The sequence below is a fragment of the Bos mutus genome, chromosome 4 (assembly GCF_027580195.1).
Source record: "Bos mutus isolate GX-2022 chromosome 4, NWIPB_WYAK_1.1, whole genome shotgun sequence".
In the NCBI taxonomy this organism is placed as follows: Eukaryota; Metazoa; Chordata; class Mammalia; order Artiodactyla; family Bovidae; genus Bos; species Bos mutus.
In genome coordinates this window covers 49,841,366-49,869,053 of record NC_091620.1, presented here as the reverse complement: position 1 = coordinate 49,869,053, position 27,688 = coordinate 49,841,366, and the positions used below count along the sequence as shown (strand labels likewise).

The 27,688-nt window shown below is 35.4% G+C and overlaps 1 protein-coding gene across 1 annotated transcript in view; it reads left to right on the top strand.

The window, feature by feature from the left end:
• SKAP2 (src kinase associated phosphoprotein 2) overlaps positions 1-27,688 on the top strand; it is a 171,174-nt gene that overhangs the window by 89,049 nt on the left and 54,437 nt on the right. The window contains exons 5-9 of the mRNA XM_070369455.1: positions 10,005-10,082; positions 11,021-11,104; positions 22,723-22,847; positions 23,723-23,786; positions 24,139-24,273. Of these exons, the coding sequence (XP_070225556.1) occupies positions 10,005-10,082; positions 11,021-11,104; positions 22,723-22,847; positions 23,723-23,786; positions 24,139-24,273 (486 nt within the window). The remainder of the gene's footprint in view (positions 1-10,004; positions 10,083-11,020; positions 11,105-22,722; positions 22,848-23,722; positions 23,787-24,138; positions 24,274-27,688) is intronic.

Genomic DNA, 27,688 nt, shown 5'->3' with positions numbered 1-27,688 from the left:
TCCTCTGTCCATGGGATTTTCCAGGCAAGAACACTGGAGTGGGTTGCCATTTCCTTCTCCATTCTATAGATGACATTCACTTATTTCATCAACAGTAGGACATAGCATTTCAGAGAATGGGCTTCATTGGACAGACTTGGGGTCCTGGATCCACCTCATACCTGTGACCTTAATTTTCCATTGGGAACCTTTGGGGATGTAAGAGAATAAAATGAGATGATGACTATATCATGCTTAACTCATGGTAAAGCCTTAAAGACATAATAAATGTTAGCTGTTGCAATTATTATTACCTTATTGAACCATGCTGATATTTGTTTATATATATTTTTTTAATTTATATTTGATGATACTTTTTAAAAAAATGCTTAAAACTTACAGTCTGTCAGTATGGTAAAGGTCGTGTTTGATACAGAGCTAATATAAGTAAGGAAGGAGTTCAGTTCAGTTGCTCAGTAGTGTCTGACTCTTTGCGACTCCATGGACTGCAGCACTCCAGACCTCCCTGTCCATCACCAACTCCCAGAGTCCACCCAAACCTATGGCCATTGAGTCAGTGATGCCATCCAACCATCTCATCCTCTGTCATCCCCTTCTCCTCCTGCCCTCAATCTTTCCCAGCATCAGGGTCTTTTCTAATGAGTCAGCTCTTTACATCAGGTGGCCAAAGTATTGGAGTTTCAGCTTCAACATCAGTCCTTCCAGTGAACACCCAGGACATCCTCCAGGATGGACTGGTTAGATCTCTTTGCAGTCCAAGGGACTCTCAAGAGTCTTCTCCAGCGAAGCATCAATTCTTAGGCACTCAGCTTTCTTTATAGTCCAACTCTCACATCCATACATGACTACTGGAAAAACCATAGCCAAATAGCTATTGCTGGAGAGAAATTTGTATTAGTAAAAGGCTTTCAGATTTTATTGTAGTGGTTTTTCTTTTCAGCTTTCTTGTTTTCTTATTTATGGAGCAATGGATTTGGCAAATTTGCATTGCTATTTAAAAAGAAGAAGTAACATTTTAGAGTAGTTATCTCAAATATTATATTTCTAAATCTCCACAGTAATTCTCCATAGTGTGCCCTCTTAACACCTACATTCAAATATTTGAAAACTAAATTAAATGAAATCAAGCAACTTGCCTAAGTCACAGAACTAATAGTCAAGCTACAATTTGAGTTTAAGACTCAAGGTTTTAACCACAATCTTAAATACAAATCAAATTGCAAACACAAACCAACTATATAGCATAGGGAAGATACTCAATATTTTGTAATAGCCTGTAAGGAAAAAGGATCTGGGGAAAAAAGAAATATATATATATATATCTGAATCACTGAATCACTCTGCTGTATACCTTAAACTTACAAGAGCATTGTAGACCAACTATATGTGAAAAAGTGATAGTCACTCAGTCGAGTCTGACTCTTTGTGACCTTTTGACTGTAGCCCACCAGGATCCTCTGTCCATGGGATTCTCTAGGCAAGCATATTGGCGTGGGTTGCCATTTCTTCTTCAGGGGATCTTCCAGACCTGGGGATGAAACCCAGGTCTCCTGCATTGTAGGCAGATTCTTTACCATCTGAACCACCAGAGAAGCCCTTAATCAACTATAATTCAATAAAAAAAAAAGTCAAGTTGGGGCACATTTTTGTGTTAAAGTAAAACATTAAATTAAAATCCAATTCATAACCATATATACTTAATTATTTAGAATATCTTAAAATTTTGATATAGTTATAATTTTATTTTTAATTTAAGAAAAAATGTATTCCATTTTAAGCTTGTACCACAGTTTCTCTGTGTTTGTGTATCATAAACTTTAAAAAAATATTGCTTTTCTGAATTTAGCTAAGTTTTTTTCTTGTTACAGAGAAGATGTGGACAGATACATAAGTTCCAAATATATGCAAAAATCAATAGCCAATTGATATGATAATGAGGGGTACAGTAGGCACAATAATAGTGCCTCAGAGAAGTCCACATTTGGAGTCAGATTGCTAATCAGCTGACCTTAAAATAAGGGGATTATCCAGGTGGGCCAGGCAAGAATACTGGAGTGGGTTGCCGTTTCCTTCTCCAGGGAATCTTCCCGACCCAGGAATTGAACCTGGGTCTCCTGCGTTGCAGGCAGATTCTTTACCAACTGAGCTATAAGGGAAGCCTATAATGTAAATACAAGAACCTTTAAATGAGAAGCTGGAGAAGGAAACGGCAACCCACCCCAGTACTCTTGCCTGGAAAATTCCATAGACAGAGGAGCCTGATAGGCTACAGTCCATGGGGTCATAAAGAGTCAGACACGACTAGCAACCTCACTTTCACTTTTCACTTTAAATGAGAAGAAGGAGGCAAAAGAATTGTAACCAGAACAAGGACGTTGTGAAAAAGACTCAAATAACCATTGCTGGCTTTAAAGATGGAAGGAGGCAAATAGCCAGTGAAATGGGTCAGCCTTTAGGGGCTGGAAAGGGAAGGAAATAGAGTCTGTCCTCCAGGCTCCAGAAGGAACACAGTCTTGCTGACACCTTGATTTTAGCCCATGAGACACTTTCTGGACTTCTGACCTCCAGAACTGGAAGATTAGAAATTTGTGTTGTTTTTAACCACTAAAAAAAAAAAAAAAAAGATATAGTCAGACACAAAGTAGCTGAGAAGTAACTGTATATAGGAGATGAAATTTGATTTAACTTATTTCTGTGGAATCTAATGATGTATTATTAAAAAGTAACTTTTACAAAAATGTAAAAGTATAAAGAGTGCCCAGTATTATAAATATATGAAAAAGAAGTCTTGTTTATAAAGTGAAATTACTCATATTAACCCTTATTTTAAAATGATGGATTCAATACATTGATATGCTTTTATCCCTATAAATAACTGAAGGAGTCTTACAGACATTTCCACAAATTGGTATATCTGGAATTTTTGGATAAAAGCATTTTTAAAATTCTATAAGCAATAACTTCAATGCATTAAAAAATGTTACAGCTTAAGGTCTATCACTGGACCAAAGAATCAGAAATCTTCAAGAGATATTATTTTTACATCTAAATTTATGAGCTAAGGACAATAGTCCTATACTAAAAATTTATCTAAAAAAGCAATCTTCAGATATATAATTAGATAGTTCAAATCCTGGCCATACTTCTTAAGTAAAAGAAGCAGTTTTAAGTGAATGAGGATAATATAACTTTATGGATAACATAATCCACACATACTTTCAATCTATGGCTTTTTGACTGCTATTTTAGTGGTTATTGATGAACCCCCATGATTTCAGATTTCTCTTAATTCTGATTCTTAATTTTTCTATTATTGCCACTTGAATTTTACGTATTGACAGATTTCCATGAAAATCAGTATCAGCCACAGTTACATATATATATTTGATGTAATATAGCTTTTGTTTGGACTCTGAACAAGCATTTAATATATCTTTTGGACCATATTCATGAAGCATTTCCTGTGAGCACAGAGCTGTAATATTGAGTTATTATCTTCTTTGGTTTCAGATAGACCTATTGATGATTCTCATGAGGCTATTGGAATTTCCATATCAAGAAACAGTTAATAAAGGCAAATGTGGAATAGTTATTTAGCTTTTGCTGAGTAGCTTTTAAAATGACTTGCCATTTTATAGAGGGGGTGGAGAGACTAACAGATGGCAAACCTGTGAGCTGCAACTTCTATTTTTGCCCCTGGTGTCATCACAGGGACCTTATCAGTCTTTGAATCTGGTAGCCAAGGCTTAACTACCTCTGGGGATTCTATGGTCCTGCTAATTGGAAGCTGACTGTCTTTGTGTCTAACCAAATATGAGCCTTTTTTTTTTTTAAAGTAAGTATCATGATAGATTTAGGGATCACCAGTACTAGTATATTCATTGATTAATTCTTTCTGAAGAGAGTAGTAGTGATACATTGAGAAAATAAACTATAAAAGGACTATGCTAAGGAAACACAAGTAGTAATCCTTTAGTTACTGTAGTAATTCTTAAGTGTTACTGTTGTTTCATGTGTCCTTTAAATACATAATTTTCATGTTGCCACTAAAAAAACTGATGAAAAGATTTGAGATTCCAAATTTTCCATGTGAATTGAGTTAGTAGAATATGACAAATATTTATGTATGTATTTTCTTTCACAGCTATTCCAGACCACGATTCTAGTTAGAAATTAAACCTTTGAAACAACATAAGACAATTCTATGCTAGATCTAAAGGCAGTTATCTATTGTTCTATGAAAATATGTTGTGAACAATTTTCACTTTAGATATTTTTGAAAGTTAAATCCATCTTGATCCTTGGCCATTTGTCATTGAAAGAGCAAGAAGAGTATCAATGTGTATATATTTCATGGAATCTTAGAATGGGGTATTATTTAATATTTTATTAAATATTGTTATTAAATATTTTAATATTTAAAGCATTTAAAAGATAGAACTTATTTATTTAATACATGGCTATATTTAAAGATTTCAGTATTTTTCCTCCTAGTTTCAATGGAAAAAATTAAAACTGTAGATTAATAAAATTACTAAAATTGGGTAATACCTTACTTGGGTTTTAGGTAATTTTTAAAAAATATTTTCATGCTCTTCTCTATTCTGGAGTCCATTCCTTTAGCTTGCTGGTGGACTATGTCCACTATATAACACAGTTTGATTTTAAGACAAAAGTTTCAAGACACAATCTAGAATTCGTGAATTATCTTTTAAAAACAGTGGCCTTGTAAATAAAATATTGATACCTACCTATGAGAAAATTTGCATTCCACTGCTTCCTTTTTCCCACTGAGTTAGTAGGATATACTAGGCACGTGATACTTGTTTCTTTGAATTTTTTGTGACATTGTTACCATTTTGCATATTTCAGATTCCAAAATGAAAAATTGGAAGAAGACCCATTCCTTGCCTGCTCTTGTAGGGTATTAGTTTTAATGTCTAATATTGATATTCTTTGGAAAAGTTGGACTATTATATAAGAAATACATGCTCATATTATAAAAAGCAGACTTGGCTTTGTCAGTATATGTTTATTTTGTCAGGGTATTGAAAATTTTTGGCCACTTTAGAAAGCTATGAGGTGATAGTCTGCAGTATAAATAAGCTGCCCTGGAGTATAGGTTAATTATTTTTTCTCCTTTGAGTTAGGATATAATTTCTCTATCAACCACTTTCATATATTCAGAAAGAAATCTTCAAGTTGCTTTTAAAATAACTGTAATGCTTAACAAATACAGTTACCAAATCATGCTTTTTTCATTTTTCTGATTAAAATTCCCTAGGCAACATTAAATAGTCTTATAGTCACATTGGTAACCATTCATTTGAATTAATAATTATACTAAGTATAATAATAATATTTAATTATAATTAATAAAAGCCAACATTTACTGAATGCCTAATCCTTTGCCTAATCCAACATCCGCTGGATCATAGAAAATGCAAGAGAGTTCCAGAAAAACATCTATTTCTGCTTTATTGACTATGCCAAAGCCTTTGACTGTGTGGATCACAATAAACTGTGGAAAATTCTGAAAGAGATGGGAATACCAGACCACCTGATCTGCCTCTTGAGAAATTTGTATGCAGGTCAGGAAGCAACAGTTAGAACTGGACATAGAACAACAGACTGGTTCCAAATAGGAAAAGGAGTTCGTCAAGGCTGTATATTGCCACCCTGTTTAGTTAACTTATATGCAGAGTACATCATGAGAAACGCTGGACTGGAAGAAACACAAGCTGGAATCAAGATTGCCAGGAGAAATATCAATAACCTCAGATATGCAGATGACACCACCCTTATGGCAGAAAGTGAAGAGGAACTCAAAAGCCTCTTGATGAAAGTGAAAGTGGAGAGTGAAAAAGTTGGCTTAAAGCTCAACATTCAGAAAACGAAGATCATGGCATCTGGTCCCACCACTTTATGGGAAATAGATGGGGAAACAGTGGAAACAGTGGCAGACTTTATTTTTCTGGGCTCCAAAATCACTACAGATGGTGATTGCAGCCATGAAATTAAAAGACCCTTACTCCTTGAAAGGAAAGTTATGACCAACCTAGATAGCATATTCAAAAGCAGAGACATTACTTTGCCAACAAAGGTTCGTCTAGTCAAGGCTATGGTTTTTCCTGTGGTCGTGTATGGATGTGAGAGTTGGACTGTGAAGAAGGCTGAGCGCCGAAGAATTGATGCTTTTGAACTGTGGTGTTGGAGAAGACTCTTGAGAGTCCCTTGGACTGCAAGGAGATCCAACCAGTCCATTCTGAAGGAGATCAGCCCTGGGATTTCTTTGGAAGGAATGATACTAAAGCTGAAACTCCAGTACTTTGGCCACCTCATGCGAAGAGTTGACTCATTGGAAAAGAGTCTGATGCTGGGAGGGATTGGGGGCAAGACGAGAAGGGGACAACAGAGGATGAGATGGCTGGATGGCATCACTGACTCGATGGACGTGAGTCTGAGTGAACTCCGGGAGTTGGTGATGGACAGGGAGGCCTGGCGTGCTGCGATTCATGGGGTCGCAAAGAGTCGGACACGACTGAGTGACTGATCTGATCTGATCTGATCTGAATCCTGTGCCAAAGGATTAAAGCTCAGTGCTAAACTTATTTTTGAGACAAGGGTGTGAATTTTGGTAGTGAAACAGAGTTGATAATATAATTGTGAGTTTGTTGGAACGTTGTAATTGGCTGTGATGCATAGTTTCTCTTGGTGAGATAATATAATTGTGTTTGGCAGATTTTCAGCAACTCTTTGTTGATACCTGCCAGATAGGTTTATATTAGCTTTACCTTTCTTTTCCTTATGTATCAGCATAGCTGCATTTGTGTGTGTGTGTGTTAGTTGCTCAGTGGTTGTCTGACTCTTTGCAGTCCCATGGACTGTAGCCCACCAGGCACCTCTGTCTGTGGTAGTCTTATTAATAATTATTTGGACCATAAAGAAGGCTGAGTACTGAAGAACTGATGCTTCTAAACTGTGGTGCTGGAGAAGACTCTTTCGCATCCCCTGGACTGCAAGGAGATCAAACCAGTCAATCTAAAGGAAATCAGTCCTGAGTGTTCATTGGAAGGGCTGATGCTGAAGCTGAAGCTCCAATATTTTGGCCACCTGATGCAAAGAGGTGACTCATTGGAAAAGGCCCTGATGCTGGAAAGGATTGAAGGCAGGAGGAGAAGGGGGCAACAGAGAATGAGATGGTTGGATGGCATTACCAGCTCAATGGGCATGAGCATACTCTAGGAGATAGTGAAGGACAGGGAAGCCTAGCGTGTTGTAGTCTGTGGGGTTGCAAAGAGTTGGACACAATTGAGCACATGAACAACAATAATAATTATTTGAATCAGTGTGTATCTCCTTAAATGGTGGCATACTGTTGATCATTCTAGGTACAGTGATATGAGGTTAAATGATGTGAGAGTTCGTATTTTTTTAAAGAGAAATTATTACTTTTTATATCTTGTTACAAATTTTCAATTTCTACCATCAAAAAGTATTAAATGTTTATATGTTTATGGTGTTACACAAGTCCAGTGGTTCTTCGGAGGGTTCAGGATGGGGAACACATGTATACCTGTGGCGGATTCATTTTGATATTTGGCAAAACTAATACAATTATGTAAAGTTTAAAAATAAAATAAAAAATTAAAAAAAAAATAAAAACAGAGAACTTAAAATCTGAAGTATCTAAAGGGATTACTATTACTTTACTTTAACTTTTTAAAAAATTCATGTGTATGTTAAACAAAACCTAGGTGTTGGACAAATAACAAAAGGAATTTAGAAAAGTGAAATTTTAGTCAGAAAATTTGTTTTTCCCCTTTAGGAATGAAATAAAAGATTTTATAATAGAGACATGAATTTAGAATTCAGAATAAGTGTTGCTTGTGACATCAAATTTTATTGATTTACCAGATGGAAATTTAATCAACATTTTTCTTAAAGCAAGAGCTTTGGGTTATATAGATTCACCTTTGTAAATTCTAATTCCCTTTCTTCTCTTCCACTTCTTCCCCTCCTTTTTTCTGGACCAGTAACTTTAAAGTTGAAAGCTATTCTAAAGGTACCCATTTCTCTTTAGAATGTAAAGTTTCTTCTTAAGATTTAGAGCATTTGTTTTATATGTAAAGAACATTTATTTTATGCCCCAATGGATATGAGAGGGTCATGGCTCTACTTCTCCATGAGCCTTATGTAGCCAAGTGGAGGTAATTAATTGTTCCCTGTGCCCTTTTGTATTAGACCTAAAGACTGAAAAGTTGCCTCTTCCTTGGGTAGCTTAATTTCATCCATAAATGAGTGCTTAAGAGTTTGTTTCCATCATCCCAAAGACTCAAAATTATTTATGGTATGTTTGCAGTGAATTTTCTATTTTTATCACTGTGCACAAACCACGTAGACATTTTTTCATGACATACAATAATCATATTGAATATTTAATTAATATGTTTGCTTTCTCATTCTGAAATGTCATCCAAATGATGCTTCCTACAAAGGGATTTTGTATAGTTCACTTAAGAACTCTATGTGCCAGTTACATAAAAGCCTGAGTCCAAGCATACTTCCACAAAAACTTAACTATCATCTTGCTTAGTTGAAGAGGTAGATACTTTGTTTTCAGGAATCTTATTTAGAAAGAAAATTTTCCTAAATGGTTTTATATTAGCTAAAATTTCATATTTCTACGTGATATAATATTTCTGTTTGTCGGTGTAACCTAGGTTAATTTAAAAGATGCTATTAATCATTTTTTCTTTTCTTTTAAAAAAGCAAGTCAAACTATAGTCACCTTCTTTAATTTAGTGGTTAACCAGGACCTACTCACATAGATAAGATTCCTTTATGTTAGTTTTATTTTATGTACAAAAATACTATACTAAATAACTTTTACCTTCAATGGATTAAATGGATACATTGATTGGAGAGTTGTTCAAACTTTCCCACTGGCTTTCCTTAAAATTTTATATGTATTTCAAAATTATTACTCCATTTAAATATATTTTAATGAACTGAGCAAAATTGATCCACCAGGGAACTGAAATTAGTACTTTAATTTGGATTTTTGTTTCTTAAGGAAAAACCACATGATTTTATAGCTACTGGATATTTTTTTTTAATTTTATTTTATTTTTAAACTTTACAATATTGTATTAGTTTTGCCAAATATCGAAATGAATCCGCCACAGGTATACCTGTGATTAATTTGTATATAATAAGCTTCCTATCAAAACATTATTTATCATAAACTATTTTAAGACTATTTTTATTGGTGTATTCCATGGAAACTGTCATTGGACTTGTTATGTTCACTTGTTAGCATTCTAGTAACGGAGAAGGCAATGGCACCCCACTCCAGTACTCTTGCCTGGAAAATCCCATGGATAGAGGAGCCTGGAAGGCTGCAGTCCATGGGGTTGCTGAGGGTTGGACACGACTGGGCGACTTCACTTTCACTTTTCACTTTCATGCATTGGAGAAGGAAATGGCAACCTACTCCAGTGTTCTTGCCTGGAGAATCCCAGGGACAGGAGAGCCTGGTGGGCTGCCGTCTCTGGGGTCGCACAGAGTCGGACACGACTCAAGTGACTTAGCAGCAGCAGCAGCAGCAGCAGCAGCATTCTAGTAAAATGCTAAAGCAACTGTAGTATATTTCCAATGAATTTATAAAGATATTGAACACTATTATTTATAACAGTGTCCTAGCCCATTCCTTATAGAATGCAGGTCAAAAAGTATTACCCTTTAGAGATCAAGTTACATAATATTATTGTGTATTTGGGAGCATAATATATTAAGATGTAACAGTACAGAATATTTTTTGCTCTTGAGATTCACAGGAGGTGGAGAGGGACTAGTCTATGGAATACATATGAAATAAAACTAATAGACTTGGATTTAATTAATTTGAGTAATTAAAAGTATACTGAATCTAATGAGATCTGATACTTAATTTTTCTAAAAGGGATTAATCACTGCTTTTTTTTGCTCCTTACCTTCCATAGGAAACCAGTTTCCTCCAGTTGCAGCCCAGGACCTTCCTTTTGTGTTAAAGGCTGGCTACCTTGAAAAACGCAGAAAAGGTAAATTGTATGATTCTAATGAAAAACCTAAAAATCTAAGACTCTAGGAAAATTTAATGACATTATCCCAACTACAAAATATAGCTTTCAGCTTAGAGTACTTTCTAAGAACAAAATAAAACATTTGACCCAGTTTATTGTTGTCAACCTTGGGTATTTGTAGATGATTCAGGAGCTGTTTCCTGCCTCTTCCTGTCTTGACTGTATCTCCAGGATGGGACTTCTCACTATTATCCCACCTGGCTGAGCAGAGGGTTATCTTTTTCCTGACCTGACATATGCCATGTTTGCTATGGTTCAGATCAAGCTTAGCATATTTTCTGCCATTTTCTGTTATTCATTCAGTGTTCCTCTTTACTGGCTGTGATAATTGAGAGTTGACCATATGGTCTCACTCTTTCAACACTAATATATAATAGAAATGAAATATGGAGGTAGTATTATGGCCTCTTCATTACCATTCAGTTTATCTCTCAGGAAGTCCCTTTGGGCTTCCTATATATATTCCATTTGCTTTTCTTAGCTTTCCTAGCTGAATTTTAAAGCCAAAAGAGATAACAGAAATAATCTAGGTCAACTCCTCCTCCCTCCTTTTTATGACAGATGAGAAAATGTGACCCAGATGAATCAATTATCTTAAGACCTTATAGTCAAATGCCTTTTTGACTATTCCTGTCAGGAAAGTTTGTTAGCCGTGTAGTTGATCCCACAAATATAGCAGCCCCATCTCTGCTTCAGTGTATTCCTTTTAGCTTTGTTTTATATTTTGTTTGTGCTTTGGAAAAGAAGACACAAACTAATTAGTCATAGAATTTTACAGCTAAAAGGAACCTTAGAAATCATATTAACTAACTTTTCCTTTTACAATGGGGAAATCACATTATATTTATAAAGGTAATGTGTATCATCTAAACTGTTCTTTTCTCCCTTTATTGTAGATCACAGTTTCCTGGGATTTGAATGGCAGAAACGGTGGTGTGCTCTCAGTAAAACAGTGTTCTATTATTATGGAAGTGATAAAGGTAGTATTGGTGTTCAGTTGTATAAACTTCCATTGCATGAGGGTTCTGGGGGGCATTTTATGCCACCTCCCTTTTTTGGTACAGAATAAGCTGAAGACAAATAGAGAAAAAATAACTGAGAATTATAATATTACAGCCTAAGACTAGTGAATAATTCTATTATTTGACAAATGCCCTAAGTTTCATAGTGCCTTAAAAGTCAACACAACTGTGTTTTATCAAAATAGGAAAGAGAAAACTTTCATCTGTGTGGCCTTTTACCTCAGGAATTGTTTACCTCCAGACTATAATTGTAGAATATCTGAAAAGTTAAGACCATTAGGGTTGTGCAAGTTTTGAAGGGAGGAAAATATGTTTTGTCCTTCAAATATTTTAAAGAAAAATTTAGATAACAATGAAACCTGTGCAACTCCTTTCTCAGCTTCTTTTACAGATTAAAGTGACAACAAACGTTGGTGTGTTACTGTTCTAAGCACCTTAGCTGTCTAAGCACTTAAGTTACATTAACTCGTTTAACTACAACTCTGTTGGGTAGCTACCATTATTAGTCCCACTTATTTTAGTTTTTGGAAAACCGAGGACAGAGAGATTAAGTAACTTGTTCAAGGTCCCAGAGATGGTAATGGCAGTTTTGAAATTTGAACCTGAAGCATAATGTTTAGAGTCCATGTTCTTAACCACTATTATCAATTGCATTAATTTAGAAACAATAAAATAACATTCTGTAACTTCATTTGCTAATTAATAACTATCTTAGTCATAGTTAACATAATTTTAAGTTCATTATTTGAACAAATAAAGCCATTAAATATTAAAATTTAAAGAATGTAAGCTTTCTTAGTTTTGCTCTTATCTAGGAAAAACAAGTCAGAAGTTGAATATTATAAAGGATTGTATAGCATTCATTTCCATAAAGAACACTTAAGGAGAAAAAAAGGCATAAAAGTCCAGTATCACTGAATATAAACTTTCTCATGAAATTGTTACTTATCAGTGTCGTTTGAAAGTTTATGTTTCATTTGACATTATTTGCAGTTTTTAGGGTTTTTCCTTATTACAAATTGGCAGATATGATTATTATATTTCAGATAAATTTGAAATAAATGCATGATGCTAGAAACTGGTCCTACCTTTTGGTTAGTGGGATTATCAAGTTAGAAATTAATTTAGTGGCTAGTTTGCATTCTGTTACTAATTTACATGTTCATGTGTAATAATGGTATCCATGAAATGTAAACTATAAACAACTATGAAGAGTCTTCTTTCTTCTGCTAAGTCTTAGTTAAGTAGGTGATTTTATCAGAAAATTTAGAGTCCATGTTAAATTATGATTATCATAGATAATAAATATGTTACTGTTATAGAAATATAATTTTGTACAGTATTGTGAACTGAGATCAAGATTTTACTTCTCTGTGAAGAAATTTTTTCTATTTCATAAGACCAGGAGAGGGAGGTTTCAAATCCTTGTGACTTGGTTAGTTAAGCTTCTCATTTCTAATTTCTGTAAAACTCAGTGAATACTAATATCTGCTTCCATCACTCATAGTCCTAACTGGTATATACTGTTAGGTCAAAGATTAGCAACAGTCTTCCCCAAATCTAATATAATTTATCCCCAAATATAATCCCCAGGACCTATTTATATTTATTTCAAAAGCTAATACTCTAAATTCTAGTTATTTGAGGGGAAAGTGATAGTGAAAGTCACTCAGTCGTGACTGACTCTTTGCAACCCCATGACTATATAGTCCATGGAATTCTTTAGGCCAGAATACTGGAGTGGGTAGCCTTTCCCTTCTCCAGGGGATCTTCCCAACCCAGGGATCAAACCCAGGTTAGTTAAATTCCCATTTCTATTCTTGTTTTTTGAGGCCTGAGGTAATAACATTCTTTTTAATTTGTATTTTAAGTACTTTGTGATCCATCTAGCCACTACCACAGCTTTTTAAAAACTACTATTCTCTCATTCCCTTTTTATGTGGATCTATGAAGGTTTGGTTTATATTTCCTTAAGCTCTTCCCTGTCTGTCACTATGAAGCCTCCTTTTTCCACTGAGATTTCAGATCTGTTTTTAGCGGTTCATTGGAATTCTTGGCCACTTCTGGCTTTTAGGGACTTGGGAGGTGGGTATCTATCTTCAGACAGTTTTTAATTACTTGTTTGACATGATCCTAATTTCCTTAGTGTTGTTTTCTTCCTAAGAAAATGTATATGTCACATGAAATTTTTGTTTTTATATGTGACATCAGATAGCTAATTTGTACATCAGTGTTTACTGTATGTTTGAACCATTAATCTAAACTTTGGAAAGAGCTATTTGGATATATGAGAACTATGATCCCCCAGCTAAGTAGGATTTAGATAAATGGATTACAGAGGTGCAGAAAAGTTGATACCACTTACTGGGTTAAACTGTACTTTGTTACTCTTTGGCAGTTACGTGGTTCACATTTTCTAACTCACTGTGTGCCAAAAAACATTCGGACCCATCAAGATAATCATGGCTTAGAAAGACTAGTTCCAGCCTCTAGGGTGAATAATACTATTACCTTTGTACCCATAAATATTATCTGTATTTATCATTCATGATCATTTGGGGCCTTTATGAGGTATATATACATATATACACATTTAAGATAATACATATATATATATATAACATACTTTTGTATAACATACTTTCTCACTTTGTGAAATCACATCCTTGTTTCATCTCTTTCCTCTTCATTTGATTATTATGACTCAACTCATTTATCAAGACTGTCACAGAGAGTGAAAGGAGGGAGTACAAAAGACTAAAAAAGTGGGTTAGGATCAGATTGACAAAAGCCTTATGAGAATAAGGGCCCTGCTAAGTGTTTTATCTTGAATATGGCTTTTAAGCATAGGGCTCTATGACCGGAATTGGTTTTAGTGGGGGGCACTGAACTAGTCGAGGCAAGAGAGGTTATCACAGGCTGCTGAGAGTGCAGGTCCCTATTGCTCCAAAGCCATGCTCTTTTCCTTAACTTGGTGGTTACCAGCCCTTCCAACATGCCTGTAAATGATGGCTCATTTAGGAACCTGTTCCAAACTCATATTTTTCTGTTTAACCTCTATGAGATCATGGATCAGTATTATGAACCTATCTCCTCCCACTTTTAAGGGGGTAGTAGTTAGTTTGTTGGAGAAGGAAATGGCAACCCACTCCAGTGTTCTTGCCTGGAGAATCCCAGGGACGGGGCAGCCTTGTGGGCTGCCGTCTATGGGGTCGCACAGAGTCGGACACGACTGAAGCGACTTAGCAGCAGCAGTTAGTTTGTACAAAGTATCTCTTTTCTTTCCACCTAAGGGGCTTTGCTGTCTCTACCCCCATGCCCCAGTTAAAGAAAACCCTAGCGCTATATAGTATGTGGCAGCTGCAGGTAGCCTCGGTTCAAACAAGAGTCATTCTAAATGTACTTCAAAAATTATTTAGCGTATCTGGTTTTAACTTTTTCATTATAGTATCTTTTCAATATAAAATGAAAGTCAGTAGAAAATCGGGCTTTTAACAGATAATTTAAAATAGTTTTTATCTTGGCAGGGAAATAAAATTTTCCATTGAAGTTGACCTCTCTGCTCTCTTACTTCCCTTACAATTTAACCATTGATAGGAAAAATAGGACATAGCTGTTCAATCAGTGTGAGTGACAGTTATAAAGTGTTTTGATGTTGAAATAGCATCGTAGTTCTCTTTTAGTACCTACAAAATATTGCTAGAATGATAATATTATTTGTATAATTGAAGTTCTGTTGTTTTAAAACAACAACTTTAGTAATAACCATAAGAGCTTACCTTTCTTCCTGATTCATTTGATAGAGGCAAATTGTTGGGTCAGGGCATTAGCATTTTATAATTACATCATGAATATATATAAAATGTGTAAATCAAATCTGGCATTTAAAAAATTCATTTTATAATGTTGTTTGTATAAGGAAAGATGATATCTTCGTTGTTCCTTAAGAAATAGAAATAATTTGACCTGATAGAAGTGAAATAATTTTGATATACAATATTAACTTAAAATCTATCAAAATAAGTGTTAAATAAAAGACCTTTATTACCCTGTAGCAATACAGAGAAGTTAAAATGTACATCTGATATTTAGTAGGACTTCTTCAACATGAGGAAATATTCATGTACAAATTAAGTCTTACTAAAGGTCTGATGATGATGGGTCAGTTTGCAGTAAAATAGGACAGGTTTGATTTAAAATATATCTATACATCTGTATATCTGGAGGAGGAAATGGCAACCATGGCAGTATTCTTGCTGTGATAATATGGACACAGGAACTTCAGTCCATGGGGTCACGAAGAGTTGGACACACTGAGCAGTTGAGCACATCATCTGTACGTAGACTGAAGACCTATGTGAGTATGTATATGAGGGCTGATGAGCCGGGAAGGGGTGGGACCAAGTTGGTGAATTCCCTAGTCAGAAGTTTGGCCTTTTTTATATAAGGGACAGTTAATGTTTCTGAGTCTTGCAGGTGAGTAGATGGTATGACAAACTTTGATTGGATGTTAGAAAGATCATGTTGACAGCTATCAGAAGAAGGTGAGACTGGAGGCAAGATGTGCTTTGAAGCTGAGAGAGGCAGAGAATTCAGAGTTGTAAGTGCATGAAGGAGACACAAGTTATCTCAGGTGTTCTTAGCCATTTTCATGTTACCTGTGTAGCAGGAGTGTCATTAATTCTCTATCATAGAAGGCTCTAAGAGGATAACATGTATAGGATATTAAGATATTCCCTATATAGTATTTATCTTAACAATACCTATATGTATATAGGTATACATATATGTATATATAGTATATATTATATAGTCTATTATAGTCTAATAGACTGTAATTGTTATTTGAATTTCAGTTGTAGTGGAAAAGTGTTGTATCCAACTCTTTGCAACCCCATGGAGGCCACCAGGCTCCTCTGTCCATGGAGTTTTCCCAGGCAAGGATACTGTAGTGGGTTCCCATTTCCTTCACCAGGGGATATTTCTGACCCAGGGATGGAACCCACGTGTCCTCCTTGGCAGGCAAATTCTTTACCCCTGAGCCACCAGGGAAGCCGTAGAGGGAAAGTAGGAATAGCCCTCCAAAAGTAGAAATATTTAAATTCCAATCTACAGGAATGCCTGTAATTTATTTACTCTTAGTTCACAGCTACCTCATACTGCACTGTTTTTTAAATCAGGTTTATTGCTGTGGTTGAAAGTGTATGGCTGCATACAGAAACCACTTGATTTTTATGCTTATAATGTACTTTTATTTTACAGAAAAATAAAAGGCTTTAGAAATATCTAAAATTTCCTGCCACCAGACTATATGAGTCAAACTTATAATTCTAACTAAAGTGCTTCCCTTTGGACCTATACATATTGCCTGTGTTTGTTTTTCAGAGCCATTTGGGGCCCTTAAGTAATAAATATATATGTCATAAAGTATTTTTCACTTTAAATAGTATTATATGATATTTCCTCATGGTATAACTCATTTATGTGAGCTATGTAAACAGAAAAAATGTTCGTGTGTCTTTAACTGAGGGCGTAGAACAACTTACTGATCAGTTGGATAAAGTTTAGTGGGCGTAATTCCACAGTATTAAGGGGCGTATTTCCCTCTTTCTTACTAGGGAGCATTAATACTTATGAAACTAGCATGAGTTATTCACTAAGAAGGAAAGGCCTTGTTAAACGTAACAAGCAGATATTATCAAAAATTTCTGAACACATGTCATATCTTTCTGTTTGCTAACCATTTGTACCAAATTAGCATTCTTGGTATGAACAACAGTTCAGATTTAGGACCCAGGCTGGCGTATCTGCTTGACTGATCTGAAAGAGGGAAAATCTAACCTCCCTCCAGCTTCTGTGGTGGGAAGTGTGCTCTGCTCCCTAAAGATCTCAGGACTAAAAATAGGAAAGATACTTAGATGCTGGAGATCCTCAAATAACAAATGGTCATAACTCATAGGGGTGCTAAATGATGTAGAATTATTTAGTTGCTATATTTATACTGTATTTTAAATGGTAGGAGAGTGGTTGGTGTTTTAAGCATGTATTCTGCAGAGCCAGCAAAAAAGAAAAAAGTATATTTGCTAGAAAAATAGGACTGGCTAGGTTTGGGGAGGTGGCAGTGGGGTAGAGGGAGATAACATGGCAATACTTGATGAAGAAAAGGGAGAAATTAAGAATGATGCTCAATTTTCTGGTTTGGAGGCTTCACTTAATGGAGGTACTGCTTATGGAGTAGGAGGACACATCAGGAAAGATCACAAGTGAAGCGTGAATAAGGATAAGATGATCTCTGTTATGGGCATGCTATATACATTGTGCCTATCTATAAGACATTCAAGAGATAAAACATGGATAGTGAGAAGGTGCAGATTTGGATATTCAGTTCTGAAGCTGGACCGAAAATAGAGAATTATGAGTGACAAGCATATTGATAGGAATTTAATCCCTGGGATTGGGTAAGGTTGCCCAGTGAGTACTGTAAAGCAGGAAAAGAGCAGAATTTAGAGGATAACCATAATGGCTATTTAAGAGATGGGCAAAGCAAGCTGAGAAAGTTGGGCACATGTTTCAGGAGGAAATGCAAGCTGTAACACTTATCAACTGAGACTTCATAAATTATATCTCCTTGAACAGTGGTTTTGCAAACACTAACGTGTATCAAAAATCACCTGGGTTATTTGCTAAAAACTTGCTTTCCTGGACACACCCCCAGGGAATCCTGTACAGGAGGTGCAGAGTGGTAGCCATTTCTACGTTTTTAACAGGCATCCGAGATGATTTTACAATAGGTGATTCTTGAAATATATTTTGAGAAACACTTTCTAGGAGACAGTGTGAAATGGTTGAAAAAGCAAGATTTTGGAATCGGACTTATGTTATAGTCCTGGCTTTTACTGCTTTGGTTGTGTGACTGAGAACAAGTTGGTTATTTTAAGGTTCTTTTTCCCCCCTCATCAGTGCTGGGGATATAATATACACCTTCTCTGTCTTAGAATTATTTCAAGATATATAGGGGATATGCTATATTAAATTTCTGGCATATAGAAGGAGCTCAGGAAATATGATACGTCTTTTTGGCCCTTAACCACACCCCCATCTCCCACCCCAGAACACAGCTGTAAACCTAAAAGTGAAGAAGTAGGAGGAAATAGCTACCATTAACGTCATACATTTTGTTTTATAAGAGATCAGAGCCAACTGCTTTTTTACCTTGAACCTACTGTTTTAGAATTGTGTAAAATTAAGTTACCAATTTAACAGATTTCGTTACCTAGTTTCTCCTGGCAGTCTTCAGTTCTGTAGACATTAAATTTGAACAGCATAATACAGGCAAGGTTAAAGTGTAAAACAGAAGCTGAGAGAAATTTAATAGTAGGACAGACACCTCAAAAATCCTGAGGGCATGAACATGTTGTAACATACTATAAAAACTAATACTCAAATTAGTATTACTAGATCGTCAAGAAAATGTTAAATTATGCTTAACAGAATTGTCATATATTTCAAGATGATTTCCATTACAAAATCCAATAGTTTATAAAGTTTTGGCACTTTTAAATGCTAAACTAAAACTTCAGCTAGTTGGGAAGTTTACTTAGGTAAAATATCTGATTAGTCTATTACGGTTATGTATAAATGAACTTCTACGCTCTTGCTTCCTACTTGATTGGCATGTAACTATTTTTAAGTCAACAAGTGTCTTTGAAACTGTCCCAGAAAGTACTGTGGAACTAGCCTATATGTAAATTGCTGTGGTGCCATATGATGCTAAGGTTTTCTCTTTTTTCTCTGTCTTGAAGAGATGCTAATGTGAATGGAGAACAGTGGAGTCTTAGCATAGCCATGTCTGCCCATTTTATGTCTTGAACTTTCTGACTCATGTTGACTAATTGGAAATATGGCTACTTTATTGTTAAGGATTTGAAAAAGCTGAGAAAGAGTTAAAAATCTTTCTTCATTTTCTGTTATCATGCTCCTACCCCCCACTTGGATATTTGTATGATTGGAGAAGGCAATGGCACCCCACTCCAGTACTCTTGCCTGGAAAATCCCATGGACAGAGGAGCCTGGTAGGCTGCAGTCCATGGGGTCGTGAAGAGTCAGACACGACTGAGCAACTTCACTTTCACTTTTCACTTTCATGCATTGGAGAAGGAAATGGCAACCCGCTTCAGTGTTCTTGCCTGGAGAATCCCAGGGACGGGGGAGCCTGGTGGGCTGCCGTTCATGGGGTCGTTATTTATCCTCAAATATTCAATAATCAGCTGACTAGGTGTAGGTATTAGTTTCTTATTATTTTCACTTGTTTAAGCAACACTTTCTGTCCTGTAGACTTGTCTGTCTTTGATGGAGTTTAATTTTCTTCTGTTATATCTTTGCTTATGGGCACTGTTTTATATACTACCCTTCTTCTGGAACACCCGTTATTCTTATGTTGTATTTCTGTCAGTCTTCCATGTTCATCATATTCCCTTTGTTCATCTTTCCCCTTATTCTTTTCTCCCCCTACCTACTGAGGAAGTTTTTAAAACATATGCCTGATCTTATTTTTCACCAATGTTCACAATTTTCAAATTTTTTCTCCTTAATACATTATGAATTTGGCTGCTGCATTTTCTTTTCCCTTATACAGCATTTTCCCCTAATTTTACCAGCTCCATTCCAATTTCCATGTCTCAGTCATTCCTCTTTTTATCTTACATTACATTATTTCATTTTATTCAGAATTATTTTTAACTTTATAAAAGATGCAAACCAATTGTCTAAAGTTTATTCCTGTTTCTCATTTGTGCTTGCTTTTATATCTTCAGTGCTGTGTTATGGTTTTGTATTACATAACATTTTTATAACACCTGTCTTCATTTGTTGATTTTTCTTCTTTTATTTATCCTTGGTCAAGGATATACTATAATAGATATTATAGTCTCTATAATCCGGGATCGAAGAAGGCAATGGCAACCCACTCCAGTACTCTTGCCTGGAAAATCCCATGGACGGCAGAGCCTGGTAGGCTGCAGTCCATGGGGTCACTGAGAGTCGGACATGACTGAGTGACTTCACTTTCGCTTTTCACTTTCATGCATCGGAGAAGGAAATGGCAACCCACTCCAGTGTTCTTGCCTGGAGAATCCCAGGGACGGGGGAGCCTGGTGGGCTGCCGTCTATGGGGTGGCACAGAGTCGGACACGACTGAAGTGACTTAGTAGTAGTAGTAATAATCCGGGATGCTTACCTCTCAACTGGGTTAGTGACTTTTCTCTGGCTCATCTGACTAGAGGCTGCTCATGTCCTCCTCTTAGACTCTAACAGAACATCTGATACATGGCCCATAGCATATTTTTGGGTGGGGGTTGTCTAAAAATAATCTAGCACAAGAAGGTACCCTGCTCATCACAGGTCTTCCAAACTCAGTCTTTGTAGTGCTGATTTTGCATCTCCAGACATAAACTCCCACTCCATGTGCTTTTCCATCCCCACTCATGTTATATTGCTAAGAATTTTAGACCCAGGTTGGAGGTAGGAAGCCTGGATTTTTGAACAGTTGGACTAGGTGAGTAGAGTGATTGAGACTTTGTGTGGTCCTGGAGCCTCTTTCCTCCAACTGGTCCTTGAAAATCCTATGTTCTCTGCACCTCCCACTCCCTGGGAAGTTTAAGGAAATCTCTCAGAACTGTCTTGTAAGTCTTTGATATTTTGCTTCCAACAACTTCCATTTTTTATAACGAAAAGTAAATCCTTTTTCATTGCGGTGGATCATTGACTAATGTTCCTGGAGCACTTATATTTGTATCCAGGGTGTGGGAAGGTGTTGGGTGTGTGTGTTTCAGTGGGAGGGTGGGAAAGGTCTGGTACTGGTGTTGCTAGTTGCTTTTGTCTCACCATGCTTGTAATGCTCCCTTGCTTGTTTTAAGTGCTCAATATACATTTGTTGAATGAGTGAATAAATGATTTATTTTTCTTTGAGAATTTCAGAAGAACCAACAGTACTTAACCAGTAATTATTATTCTAATACCCTTTCCCCAATAGTATTTTTCTAGTTAGGCATTTTGCAAATTATGTTCTGGGAGTACCGGTTCCATAAAATACTCTGTGAAAAAAGGGTTCCATTGATAAATACTTTTGGGAAGTGCTGCATACTAAATTTTTCTCATAGAAATTTGATTAATATATATTAAGGGCCTCAAGAAAGCCTGGACTAACGAAACCTGTATAACTTTGTTTAATTCAGCATTTCCCAAACTTGCTGGATCATAGAAACCTGTTAATATACAATAAAACATGCTTTGGGAAATGCTTTACTCTGATTTTTACAGTTTTCACCTCACAGAGTTTAATGCAGACTTTTTCTACAAAGCAAACTTAAAATTTTTAAATTTGAATTGCTTTTCAATTATCTAAAGGGATGTAAATTATGACAAATATGATTAGAATGTGCAGATTTAAGTCAGGAGTTACTAATTTAGATATCTTTTTTTCCTTTGATGTTTTGAACAAGATATGATCTCAGTGACCTTTTGAAAATGCTTCTTACTTCAGGCATTACATTAGTATACTTAAGAAAAGGAGATACATATTTTACTGGTGCCGTAAGCTGAGAGAGCCCTGTACCGTATGATACGAGAGTATTTCTGTATTTCCCCTGAGCTCAGCGAAAGTGACAGTTGTTCTTATTCAGGATTTTAACATTGTACGTTACCCTAGAAAGTAATTCTATAGCAGTGCCTCTTTTCTCTCAAAATCATGTAACTGGATAAAGTGGGAAAGGTGACTAATTTTATTTTCAGTTTCAGCATTAAATCCTTTGTTGTATTACTACTTTATTTGTCTTTATAGTAATATCTGGCTAAAACTGAAGTCATCTTTTCTTTTGACTTTTCATCGTATGGGATTCAAATGTGCTTTACTAGTTTAACTGTTCACTGACTGGTTATGAAACCTACTTTTGTTTTGGTAAGAAATGCTTCTGTACTTGCTTTATCACTCCTCTCCATTCAAATATTTGTTTCCCTCATATCTTTTTATAATTAGTAGTTTTGTTTTGCTTTTTAAAATTAGAATTTGATTTGTTCCAATTTAGGGGGTTTTTCTAAAACAGAAAAGTTGTGTTTTAGAAGCTTTTGGGGGTGGGGGGAATTGGAGGGTGGTGATGAAAGGAGTTAATAGTAAATAAAAGCCCAGCAGGTTTTCAACTAGACAAGTTTTCCCACTGGTGTACTACATCTGAAAGAGCCATGGATTTGTAGTGGGCTTGTCTAGCAAGTTCTGAGTTCCAATCTTGGATTTTCCCTACATGAAATTGTCATATTTGCTTGCTTCCTTCTGAATAAGACCACTATCTATAGACATCTTCTTCTGGTTCCCTAAAATGTCCTTTTTAAACTCAACCGTCCCAAATACCTCTAGAATTAAAAGCGATAGCTAAAATGTTACTTAAGCATTATACTATGAAAGCAGTGTGACCAAAAATATTCTTTCCAAGAATTTGTCAAAAAATCTAAATAAAAATTAGTCAACTAGACATTTATATTCACTATAGTAAATGACATTCTAACTTTTGTTTCATCTTAAACAGACAAACAGCAGAAGGGTGAATTTGCAATAGACGGCTACAATGTCAGGATGAATAACACTCTTAGGAAGGATGGAAAGAAAGATTGCTGTTTTGAAATCTCTGCTCCTGATAAACGTATCTATCAGGTTGGAGTTTTTGTGTTGCCTTGAAATTAAGTTGATAAGATTTCCTGATTTCATTTTTGATGACATTAACATTTTGTTAAAACAACTCTTCCTGACATTTTAATAATAATAATAAAACACTGGGTTTTAAACATTAAAGATTCATATAAGAAGAAATAGATTTAAAAAAAAAATTCAGATTAGTTCAAGTGATATCTTCTTGAAAGAGAACAGGAGAATATGTAATTCATCAATTACTTCACATGTTGCATTTTATACCTATTTTAATAGAACTGAGTGATTTTTTAAAAGAATTACATAGCAGAAAGAGTGAAATTATCAAAAGAAAAATATCAGCGTGTTAATGCATATTGTATTGCTTAGAGTTGTGGGAGAAAATGAGGGTAAAGACACATATCAGCTCTGCAAGTCAAGAGCTATCAGCTAGCATCAATATGGAATGTATGTTTAATAAGTTTTAAATATCTGAGATTGCAGTTGAAAGCCAGTTAATTAAGTTGTCAGTTAATGTGTTGGAATCTGACAAGAACATTTTTAAGAAAGCTGTACCCAGCAGTCTAAAGAAATTCATGGGTGTCTTCTAATTGTCAAGGGCAAATTTTGTTCATCAGTTTTGTCTTTGACATTGATGAAGAGAAGCAGCTTTTTTTCCTGCACAGCTGCCAGCTGCTGATCAGAGTTTCAAATCCATCATCCTCTGCTTCAATTACATAAATTTGTCAAAATTAACTGTACATTATAAGAAGCATCCTTGCAAGAAAAGTAGTACTAGACATGAAAAGAATTACTAATGGTCTTGTAGAAACGAAAAGGAGGCAACATACTTTTCATTACGGTGGTGATTTTTTTTATTGCTATTGTTTGTTTTTCCTTAGTTCACAGCAGCTTCTCCCAAAGATGCCGAAGAATGGGTGCAGCAGCTGAACTTTGTGTTACAAGGTAAGAGCAATCCATTGAACAAGGTATCACAGTCTTTGAGTACTGAATAACTGAATAAGTTGGAGTTTCATATACAGAAGCTTATTGACTTCTGTGAGAAATGGCTGGCAGAACATGACTGGTAACACATACCATTGACTTCAGATTAATAAAAGTGTCTTTTCTGCAAGTACCATTTAGTAACTTTTAAATTCACGTGTTTATACATCAATCCATTTCTAAAATGTTCAAATTAAAGATGTAACATATATCAATATTGTGACTCTGTAGGGCTGCATTAATTTAGGTAATAAGGTTTGGAAAATCACTTTTGCATTCTTTAAAGTTTTACTTCCTGAAACATGTTTTGTAGATATGGGGTCTGATGTTATCCCTGAGGATGATGAGGAAAGAGGAGAGCTGTACGATGATGTCGATCATCCTCTCCCAAGCAGTTCACCAACAAGGAGTCTGCCAATTGATGATGAAATTTATGAAGAACTTCCAGGTACTTATTTATGGTGATTCAGTTAAGGATTTTAGGGCCTTAAAAAAATGCCATATATCATCAAGTTGACAACTTGAGAAGAAAATGGTGAACTATTAATATTAAAAACGAGGACAAAGAAAATCTTCAAACTCTATATTACAAAAGGTTCTGCTTGAAGTGTTTCAAGTAAGTGGATGTACATTTATGAAAAGTGAATGGAATGTTAAAATGAAGCAGATACAGTCCTAATCTCATGGGACTTTTGGCTCATTAGCATTGTTTATGCTACATAATTTTTTAATTAAAAAATTGACTTGCCTTACAGTTTTTTCCAGCAACTCACACATCATTTTTTATTTATACATCTTGGAACTTCCATTAACCAGAAGTTCTATGCATACCCCATATGTCAACAACTTCTGCCTCATGTATTCCTCCTTGCTGTAGTGTATTGCATTGTCTTGGAGGAATATTCTTGAACTGTAAACAAAGGCCTTTTGAGGCTTGAAGTTTTCTTACTTGATATTTTATCATTCTGCATTTTCAGGCATAATTTAGTGTTTATATGCCTCAGTATTTGTTATGTAATATAAGTTTAATTGTCTTAATTTGACTTGCCATTCTGACAGCCTCAAACAGAAAGATAGGCATATGGAACTTTAGATACTTAGAATATGAAAACACTTAGGGAATTATTGCATTACTAATACTCTAGGTTGAAATGAGCCTTTTTCTGGTTATTAAAAAAATCAGCCATTGGAGAAGAAAAAGAGATTATATTTAAAAAGAGATATTTAACTGACATTGCATATAGAGAAGCTATTTTTCTTTAACTCAAACAATTTAACAACAGTATAAACTTTAAAAATACCTAAAATGTTCAAAATTAATATACAAATGTGATTTTCAATAACTAGCACATAGACTTTAGAGTCAAAAGTTTAAGTTCTGCCAAACCGTTTACTAGCTCAGTGACCTTAAAAGTCAATTTCTTCATCTATAAAATAAGGATAATTTCATGAGGGGGATGGTGGTAAACGAGGTCATGTATCTAAAAGCTCTCAGCACAGTGCTTGAGTCATAGCATGCCCATAATATATTGTAACATGATCATTATTGTTTTAATTAGTATATCTGGTAAATTCTGCAAATGCTTATATGGAGTTACAATAGTGGTTTTCCGACCAAGTAAGAATTAGTGATTGTAATGGGATTATAAATCTAAGATACTACAAAAATTACCAAAATATGCATCCGTGTATTGTCTTTTACTACCTTAGAAGAAGATGATTAGTATAAAAGCATGATTTTGTGAGCAGTGGTAATTTGTGCATTTCTATTATTTTAATAGAACTACATGGTTATAGCTCCTTCCTTTCTGATTTATCCCAAGGAAATGGCTTTTGCCATGGCATCAGCATCCTCAAGTAGGAAAGAATATTTATTCTCTGACTACTTTTTTTTAGTCACACCATATCACTAATACTGTCATATTAGTCTTTAAAAGGTTCAGAAGAGTGAGTGAGCATGTGTACTGATGTCAAATGGAAGACTGTTGTACCTTTACACATGACGCCATTGTCATGTATACTTCCTTCTTTTAAACCTTGCAGCGAGGGGGTCTCGTTACAAACGCCGCAATGACTATCAGTTAGGTTCTGGGTTTCTTCAAGTTCATCATCCTCTCCCCACACCTCAAATAAAAAATTGGTCAGGAATAAAGGACACATATTTATAGCATTTTCATGCTAAAAAACCAAGGAAGATCGCCTGTAAGTAGCTTGAAATCTTAAAAATATGAGGCCTCTTTTATTTTCCATCACTGCAGATGGTCTTCATCACATTTTTTTTGTTGGCCTGGGGCCACATAATCATTGGAAATAACAGGTTACTTTTGAAGTAGTCTTACTTCTTGCTGTGGTACTGGAAGAAATCTAAGCTGCTCTAGGATTCAACACCCCTGCCTGGGATCCCAGTGGCTGTACAAAGTGATTGAGTTTGATAGAGACTGCAGCTGTACCCCTGGGAAGAAGCTGGGGTAGGCAGCTGTGGAATGTCTAGTTCTTTCTTCCCTAGGGTAATGGAGAGCCGCTTCAGTGTCCACACAGTTCAAGTTTGTCAAGCTTGAGCCAGCCACTACAGAGGGAATTTTTTTTTTAGTTAAAACCCTAAAGTTGGCTCTTAGAGTTTTCGTTGGATTAAATATCTAAAACTAGGAAGGTAACTTTTTTTTCTTTCAAAAATGCTGTCTCTTTCAGGAGAAGAGTAAAGCTAATTGCTTTCACTTCTGTAAATTATGAATATAATTTTGAGAGGACGTTAAAACAGTGGAAAAGCAGTGAGCATACTTACAGTTAGTATTTTTCCAGCTCTGTACTAACAGCTGTGTATATCTGAAATCTGACTGGTAAATTCCCAGAATTAATTAATACTACCATTTCAATGGGCTTCTCTGATAGCTCAGTTGATAAAGAATCTGCCTGCAATGCAAGAGACCCTGGTTCCATTTCTGGGTCAGGAAGATCTGCTGGAGAAGGGATAGGCTACCCACTCCGGATTTCTTGGGCTTCCCTTGTGGCTCAGCTGGTAAAGAATCCGCCCACAATGCAGGAGACCTGGGTTCAATCTCTGGGTTGGGAAGATCCCCTGGAGAAGGGAAAGGCTACCCACTCCAGCATTCTGTCCTGGAGAATTCCACGGACTGTATAGTCCATGGGGTCACAAAGAGTTGGACACAACTGAGCGACTTTCACTTTCTTTTCACCATTTCAACATGATTTTCTGTCAATTACATATAGTTGAAAATTAATCCTCTTAGTTGAAAGATGAAGCATAAAATGTGTTTGGAGAAAAATCTAAGCACTCAACATGTTACTTTAAAGCACAGAGTCCTTTGAGAAAGTAAAACTCTTGCTCAAGTGTCTTTTTAATGTGAAATAAACCTGCAGTGTTTAAGTCTCAAGAATCATAATAAGAAAACATGTTTAAAAATTGTATTGCAAAATATCCCTTGAAAAATGTTTATAATTTTATAGGAATGTAAATAGTTTCATTGTAATTGTTTTTCAGTTAGAATATTCTAACTTTATTACAGCAGCTTTTGTTTAATTTCCTGTTCATTAAATTTTAAGTAACTTCACAAAAGAATAAGAATAAATTTGTAAGTTTTTTTTGCATTTAGGGTATTTATACGTATGTAGACAAGAGTTGAGACAATGCCATTTCTGGGGAATATTAAAGACATTTGGCTTTTCTTTAAATATCCTAATGCTTTGACATCATTTATGTCTTAGTACCTATTAGCATCTTTGTATTTGCAAAGTTATTATTTGATCAAAGTGTGTTAAACTGTTTCATAAGACAGTAATGAGTTCATTTGGCTTAGGACAAATTCCAGAAGTTATTGTTCATTTTTTCATTAGAAATGTAGGAG